The following is a 9,021-nucleotide window of genomic DNA, read 5'->3' as shown; positions in this document are numbered from 1 at the left end:
AGGAATTAGGGTAAAATAAGGATAGGTACAATCACATATTTCAACAAACAAGCTACCGTCCGGATCATAATAATGAGTAAATATCATATTCAACCATTTTTAGCAAAGCTTAGACCCTCTTACAGTTATTGTTATTAAGCCTGGTTTCACCCAATCTATATGTATAGTTTGGGTTTTTCTTGACTAAGTGTAAGACTTTACTTTTCTCTACATTGAATTTCATTTTGTCAGATAGGGCCCAGTGTTCAAGTCTGTCAAGATCCATCTGGATCTTGAGCCTATCATCTAGGGTGTTGGCTATTCCTGCCAGCTTAGTATCATCTGCAAATTTGATACGTTCCCCTTCTATTCCCTCATCTAAGTCATTTATGAAGATATTGAAGAGTACTGGGCCTACGACGGAACGTTGTGGTACCCCACTGCTTACTTGTCTCCATGTAGATGTAGTACCTTTAAGGACTACGTGTTGAGTACAGTTTGTCAGCCAGTTACAAATCCCTCTGATGGTGATGCTGTCTATCCCACTTTTTTTTTAGCTTACCAAGAAGTAGGTTATGATCTACTTTGTCAAATACCTTGCTGAAGTCCACAACATTTCACTGGTCTATTAATTTAGTCACTTTGTCAAAGAATGAAATAAGGTTGGTTTGGCATGATCTGTTTTTAACAAACCCGTGCTAACTTTTAGTTTTTACTTTACTTGTTTCTAGATGTTCACAGGTCTGTTTTTGATTATTTTTCCCAGTATCTTCCGGGTTATTGATCTTAGGCTGATTGGTCTGTCGTTTCTGGGGTTTTTTCCTTTTTTGAAGATGGGAACCACATCAGCTCTTTTCCAGTCCTCTGGTAGTTCCCCAGTGCTCCAGGATTTTTTAAATTATGGTACAGTGGTCCTGAGATGACATTTTCCAGCTCCTTCAGAACTCTGAGATGTAATCCATCAGGTCCCGGTGATTGATATTTATCAATAACAGATAGGTGTTCTCTTACCATTTGGGGGGGGGTATTTTAACTTTTATTTCTAGACTGTCTTTTACAGTTATATTTTTGGTAGGTTGGGCTATAATTTCTTTTTGCGTGAAGACCGATGCAAAGAATGAGTTAAGCAGCTCTGCTTTCTCTCTGCTGCCTGTTATTTCCTTGCCGTCTTCTCTCTTTAGTAAACCGACTATTTTCTTGATTTTTTTTCTTGTTAATTATATGTTGAAAGAAACTTATATGTTGAAAGAAACTTTCAGCTCACATCAACTAAATGAATTAAACAAATAAATACATTGGGGACAGACAGATAATTTTCATACTGTGACAATATATACAGAAGGAACATACCAAAAGATTTCATAAACAGTATATCATTGCCCATTATATATAGGGCCTGTTTATTCTGTAATAAACAGATGACTTCCCCTGTGATGTGATGATATGATGCAATGTGAGAAACAAAGAATTTATGTCACCTTCTGTGGATAAATAGTATATGCAGTTGAGAATAAAATTAAATTAACCCATGATACCATTTCCTTTTGGCATAAGCAATGTTTACCCAGTCATTGTTGGACTTCATTAAACATGAAACATTTGTTAACAAGTGATTATAGAGATGATTATGTTTAAGTTGCATTTAATTGTTCAGTACAAAACAAAGAGCTACTCTTAAAACATTTGATCTTGATCTTTATGGAGCAGGAGAAATCAATAAATATTACCATATTATAAAAATATCTAATATAATTAGCAATACATCAATGTCTATAGGAAAAATAATATTTTTTTTAAAAAAATAATTCTTTAATATGTCAAGAAGTTTTCTTTTGGAAAATTGTATAATTATGTACAATTATATAATTCTGTATAATTTGTTCCATAATTGTCTATTAATTCAAATAATATTAAAGTTGTTTCAAATGCAGTCGATGCTAAAGTGTGCCAAAAATAAATCTGACAGCTTGCTGGGAGACAAAAGGTAAAGAAATTTCATAAAGTTGATAATATTTTAGAATCATTCCATATAAATCTAGAATTTGAGATTCATAGAATATGTCTAAGCAATTTTGGAGGGATTACAGATTTTTGTAAGATCTACAAAATTTCTTAGGAAAAAGTCTTATATTGTAATTGAGTCAATGACGATCTAGGAAAACTAACTCGCTGGCTTCTTCAGTTCCTTTTAGAAAGAAATACAGACTGTGAGATATGAGAAGGTTTTTAAAAAGTTGTGGTCCACTGAAATAATTGGATATATTATATAATTTGTCCACTGAGCCTATGTTTCCTTTAATATTCCCACAATCGTTGATTTGTAGTGGTTATTAAGAGTTGTGTGTGTGTGTGTGTGTTATTCAACAAATGTGTGTGCCATGAGATATACAAACCTCAATATTTGTATATAAACACAGTATCAAGCAAAAGTTTTAATCACTTCAACTGATCCTAGGTTACATCCAACAAGGTCAGCTATGGATTCACATTAATGGCAAGATAAGATTCTTATCTTTCTGTAGCATCTCAAATCTTCCCCAAAACATTTGGATGGAGTGCAGTGGGAGGGGTGAAGTTCTATTCATTCAATATCACCTCAAAGCATGATAAGAATCATTCCATCAGCAAGAAACATTGTGAAATACAAAGCATGCAGGCCATGTTTGAGTCTATCCCCTTTTATTTGGAAATGAGCTCTCTACGATATAGTAGGATTTACTAAATAAATGTACCAGCAACTACCTTCAGAATTAATGCAATTAGAGAGTAATGCTAATTCTATTTTACACATTGAAGAATAGGTTGTCAAACAAAGTGGGCTTTTTGCTCATTTTTTTTACCTTAATGATATTCCATTATATAGGAATTAAAACCAAATCATTTGAATTAAGCGTTATAATTGGAGTATAATTACTAGTTTGGATGTGCACATCATTAATGCAACATAAAGGTTTCTGTTCATGAAATTCACTCTTAGTGATTTTTAATTGCAAGAGAAAACAGATTGAGTTACTTCCTTCTTTAATTACATTGGTGCCAATAATCAAATAACCTTCATACTGGGATTACATTGTAGTTCCTGGAAAGAGCAACAAAAGATTGTAAAAGTGCCTTTGTGTTAGTTGTCAGTCAAAGGAGTATCTGGCCATCTGAGCTGTGAACAATATCACTCTCAGATTGCCCCCTTTATGCTAGTTAGCAATTTAATTGAGTTCAGGGAGCTGAAAGGTTTAGTGAAAATAGCTACCTGTTCTTGAATCACTCTTTTTGTAACACTTTCCTTTTCACAAACACAACTTGTAATTCAAACTGAAGGGATTCTCTGGTGTCTCTTCTGTTCCCATGCTTTACCTGAGAATCTTTTTTGTTTGCCAGTGTAACAGGGCAAATGAGGACACACAATTAGCCAACACTATTATCCATATGTTCTCTCTAATATTACTGAGAACATGCTAATGGGATCTTTTCTATCAGACTTTAACAGACGAATGAAGTATTTGGCACTGCACTATACAACAACTAGACCAATTCCTCCTTCAACATTTCTCGTTCTTTCTCTTTTTTTTAGAAAGTGATTTATTTTTGGCTTCATGTTCCCTTACATAATGGTGTTTGATGTTTTCCTCACTATCCTATATGCTCTAACAAGTCTCACAGAGCTTTGCACTGAAGTTAAAGCATGAATGAGCACACTAAATGATTGCTTCTTCTAAAGGCAACATATTTAAAATTAATGGCATGTGTATGACTGAGACATTTCAATTTTCTTCCTGTTTTAAGAATGAATATTTAGATTGTATATGTTGTTCTTTTGTTCCTGTCTGTTGTTGTTCTATTCTTTTTTGTCTTGTTATTTTTTTTTCCTTGGTAACGATTTTACTTGTGAACTGGCCAGTCACTGGAACACAGGCAGCATGCAAATATGTTTTTCCTGTGCTTAATCAGTGCAGAATTCCTAAATAGTAAGAGGTGGGTGGTATATATGTTTAAATTAATCTTAATAATCATAATAATCATAATATATTTTAAAGCTTTGCAGAAGTACTTAAAACCAGCAGTAAGGACAGAATGCTATATTCTACTGAACTATACTTCTCTTGAAACATAATATTTTTGTCATAAAGTGAGAGATTATAATTCTCCTTGCTCTTAGGAGTATAAGAGATTGTGGCATACATTTCACATACTTGATTACAGAGCAGTGAACACATCACATGAAGAAGCAAGGAACCAAAAATTAAGCCTAAAGCCAACCAGGTTTTGTCCAGTTAACTGCCATAGTTCAGTAAAAACCCAAACTTCTTTAAGTCAAGGTAGGCAATGAATCAAGTATTATAAATCCAATCCAAAGCCTGTATACACAGAGTTTGCTCATGGATTTCCTTTTTAAAAAAACAAAAAACAAAAACCAATCATCTAATTCTGTTCAAAATTATCTTTATAGAATTTAATTTGAGACTGGGAAACACCAATCATTTTAGCGTTTTTTCTATAGGAAATGGCCCAACCTCTTCATCATCTTGATCATTCTTTGGATAATATATATGAGCCACATCTCTTCAAGTCATAATCTGGTTAGTAATATGAGACTCTCATTTTACCTCTCACTTTAACAATTATACTTTGGATTGTTTGTGAGTTCAAAGCCATGTGAATAATTCACTAGAACCACTGACTGGAAGCTTAAAATTGTCTTTCCTACTGCTCAAAGGAAGATGACATTCCAGCCCAGTTTTTTAAGGTGGACATAGTTTAGTCTTAATAGTCCATGTTCTTCCCTTGCCCCACTTTAAGACACTATCAGTATTATTACAAGGAACATTTTCACAGAAGAATTCTTCAGCAGTGTATATGTAGAATGGAAGGGAGAGAAGTTAGGAGTAATATACGTATGAAGTCTTGGTTGAACCCAAAATTGGTGAGATGGTGAGTCTTGAGCATGGCAGTAGGATATAGCTATTGAGCAGAAAAGTAGGGAATCAAGATAGCCTGGTGACTATTTTCAAAACAAGGAGGATGATTTCTGAAAGCTGAAATGGTGAACAGGCGTGCCTCACATCATTCTGCAAGCAGAAGGTAATTTTTAATTGTAAGGGAGCCTTCAGAACTATTAAACTTTAATAGAAGAGGAACCTTCAAACGGATATCCCTGGCATGCTATCTGTAGTGCAATAGTTTTATTCTGGTTTGCTCTTAGACCATTTTCAGCTATTTGATTTCTAAGCAAGATTTCCTGCCATGTTTAAGGGTGAAAGGAAGTAAAAGTCAATTTTGAAAGAGAGAAAGAAAGAGAATGAGAAAGAAAGAAAGAAAGAAAGAAAGAAAGAAAGAAAGAAAGAAAGAAAGAAAGAAAGAAAGAAAGAAAGATCTTTAAAATAAGAAAACTCTCTGTTTTGAAGTTTAATGTTCCAGGTTCGTTGTCAAACTATCAAAGATTAAGTCAATAGTTCTCTGTTAGTACAGCTGCATATAAACTGTATTTCCTGTGGCCCAGATTGACACAAAAAGTAGGTGCTGTATTAGAGCACTCTTAGCATCTTATTCCTTTTTGTAGCAACCCAGAATGAAGTCAGAGGAAGTGGTCTCCCAGTTGAAGATGTATGAGACTTGTCTCAACTAGAGAAAGCGTGTTTCAGAAGTTCCCAGGCTTCATTTCAAAGGCAAGAAGACATAACAGAAGGCCCCCTAAAAGGTATTTGCCTTTAAGCACGGCATCTCTTTGTTACTCTGCAGACCATGGCCTTTAGCCTGAAGAATTTCATCCATTCTTTGGATCCAAAATCCCTACCTCGGATTCTGCAAATCCAGTCTGGCTTTTATGATGAAGGTGAGGTTTAGTCCAAATTATCTATCTGTGTATGCACTTTCGGCATTTATCTAAAGTTGAATATTGTAAGCAGATCATTATGTCAGAACTAGCGGGAACCCTTATATTAATAGATGATAGTATATTAAAATAATCCATGCCATATTTAGACCGCAGCTGACTAGACTGTGATTGTTCAACAATCACACTTGACTAATGACAACAGTCACAGTTGCCACCCTCAAGTACAGAAATGTAAGTGTAAGTTGTCATTGGACCATGAAGGATAATCCGAAGACATGCTAACTCAAGTGTCATCAGAATGGATGGCATATATGAGGCTAGAAAAAAAATGGAAGTGTTTGAAATAGACCAGCAGATATATGCTGGGTCCAGATAGTGTTTGATTCACACCGAGGCAGCAATACCAATGGTGTGAACTTTAGCCGTAACTCAGAGTATTATACATTTTGTATTTTTTTTTGTACAATGATTCATATTTTGTCTCGTGTTCCATTTCAGATTGTATTATTTTTCAGTGTCACTGGAATGTATATTAGGAGGGAAAAGTTAAATGATGGCATGAGAGACAGAGAAATGAGGACTGCTTGCTCATGATTACATTCAAAATGTTTCAATAAAACAAAATAAAAAAAGGAAGAAAGTTTGAGGAAGAAGCTTTCATGATACTTCCAGATGACATTTGTTACTCAATCCCACCAACTTTAGATCATGAGACAGGTGGCGTCTAAATTTAATAATAAATCAAGTTTTTTACAGTGTTTGATTTAATATCTAGAGAATGTCAACTATCTTTTATAACCTTCCAGTGTTTGCCTCTGATTTTTCCTTTCTTTTTTTTCCTTCATGGGAAAAAGTATGTTCAGGAAAGCCCAATGAAATAGTTATAAAACAACTGTGCATTTGTAATTTTGGGGGAGCTTCCTTCTACAAGGATTGCCTAATGAGTCTATATATGGATGCGTAGCGCATAAGAATCAGATATAGTATAATTCAGGAACTGACATATAGAAGAATCATAAATAAATGATCAAAGTGTTGCGTGAGATTTATCAATAAATCTGGCTTTATATGTAGAGAGAGAAAAATCCCTGGGTCTCCATTCAATTTTTGGAGATGCATTCATGAAAAAAAAAATCACTGTCATTTACTTTTTAGCACCTGTTATTAATAGACATAGTTCTGTGCTAAATGTGACTAGCTGATTCCAAAGAAACAGCAGTTCTGCTCACAATTAATTCATTTTGTCTATCCTAGGTTTATTTTCACTTAGCTCTCTTTAGCCAAACTGGGTCTATGACTCCCCTGATTCCAGCTGAATTGGAATAGTAAAAACTTCAGGCAAACTTCTGTAGGGGATACCTAGTTAGGAGACTCTGATCCTTTTCTGAGTCCTTTAAAGAAGGAATCGGGCAAGGGCTGGAACCTTAACAGTAGCACCACAGTAATATTATTGGATGGATATTATTGGGGGGCAAGAAAGGTTGTAAAATGCAGCAAAAATCACTTAAGTACTGTCTCACTTAGCAACAGAAATGTTGGGTTACAGTCGTGGTCTTAAGTCAAGGATTAACTATATTGCTGGAAAGCAGAAGAGTTTTGCTCTGCCTCCTAGGGTTATTTTGATACTCTCTTTCTCTCCCCCCCTTCCCTTTTCTCAGAAGTGGATTATCATGTATTTTCCCTCAGTGTTGTCTGCTTATATATCATGTATATCTACATTCCACTATGCAGTGGGCTAAAACCTCATCTGATCAGCCACACAAGAAAGCTGAAAAATAGCAGCTGTGAAATAAAGCAGCTGTAGTCTTGGGAATGCTTTTTGATGGAATTAAACAAGCATATCTATGGTGCTATCAGTATTTGATTGGTTGGTTGATTATGTGCCATCAAATCAGTGTTGACTTTTAGCAACCTCGTAGATACATTTTTCTCTTGGCGATCTGTCTGTAACTTGGTCTTTCATGTCTCCTAACTGTATACACATCACCACTCTAGCTGAGTCCACCCTCCTTGCTGCTGGCTGTCCTCTTCTTCTCTTTCCTTCCACCTTCAAAGCATTACAGTCTTTTCCAGAGAGTTAGATCTTTGCATTATCTGTCCAAAATAGAATAATTTGAGTCTGGTCATTTGTGCCTCAAGTGAGAACTCTAAGTTGATTTGTTTAAAGATCTATTTGTTTGTTTTCTTAGCTATCTATGTTATCCTCAGGAGTCTCTTCCAACACAACTTCAAGAACATCACTATTCTTCCTATCCTGCTTCTTCAAAGTCCAACATTCCTTTCCACAGACTGTCACAGGACAGAGTATCATAGTGTATCATGACCTGCGCTATTCTGATCTTTGTAGGTATAGACACATCAAAGCATCTGAATATCTTTTCCAAGGTCTTCATGTCTGCTCTACCAAGTGTTAATCTGTGGCATACTTCTTAACTGTTTGCCTGTTTACTATAGATGGTTGATTCTAAAAGGTAGAAGCTATCCATCATTTTAATAACTTCATTGCCACTTCTAAGGCTGGTTGTTCTACTTGATGTCATTGGTTTGATACTATGACCACAACTCAGAGCTGTGCTGTTTTCATTTGGTTCTCTTTTAATACATAACCATTGCTAGCCATGAGATTGCACAAACTATTCTATTTGAAATTCGACAAAGCCACATTAAAATAAAGAGAAGCCTCAAAAAATCATAATCCATAATTTATTTTCTCACCCTCAATAATTTTAGGAAACTCGTTCTTACCCGGGTGACCAGAAATATTTACAATAAATATATGATAATATTGAGCTCAATAGCAGATGAGGACCAGAAAAGACTGGTTTATAAAGAGCTGCACTTGCACCAGGGACCGGTTCTGTGGAGAGAACCGGAGGGGATGTGGTTTCATGTGCTGCCTGCAACCCCCAGATGGGGCTTCTCTTGTTTGCTCAGCCCATTTTCTGGCATGCCATGGACCAGTGCTGGTACACAGACCGGGTTGGGGACCCCTGTGTTAGAGCTTTATTTTATTAATTAATTAATTAATTAAATTTATATGCCACTCATCTCATTGTCATAAAACTCTGGGCAGTGTACAACATGATAAAACAATATTATAAAAGTGTAGAACAATAAATATAACATTAAAATCAGCAGAGAAATAGCTAATATGGGAGGGTATACAATGGAGTGGGGATGGGATCTTCTCTTTAATCCGATAACCACCTACA

General features: G+C 35.3%; 1 protein-coding gene across 1 annotated transcript in view; it reads left to right on the top strand.

Moving 5' to 3' along the window:
* The first annotated feature begins 5,715 nt into the window (after positions 1–5,715).
* The window catches only part of THEMIS (thymocyte selection associated), a 16,765-nt gene continuing 13,459 nt past the window's right edge, over positions 5,716–9,021 (top strand). Inside the window, exon 1 of the mRNA XM_015816237.1 lies at positions 5,716–5,806. Within this exon, the coding sequence (XP_015671723.1) occupies positions 5,716–5,806 (91 nt within the window). The remainder of the gene's footprint in view (positions 5,807–9,021) is intronic.

This window comes from Protobothrops mucrosquamatus, unplaced genomic scaffold (assembly GCF_001527695.2).
Source record: "Protobothrops mucrosquamatus isolate PMUCROS unplaced genomic scaffold, P.Mucros_1.0 scaffold416, whole genome shotgun sequence".
Classification (NCBI taxonomy): domain Eukaryota; kingdom Metazoa; phylum Chordata; class Lepidosauria; order Squamata; family Viperidae; genus Protobothrops; species Protobothrops mucrosquamatus.
Note: the sequence above shows the minus strand (reverse complement) of the source record. Positions and strands in the feature narration are given on the sequence as shown.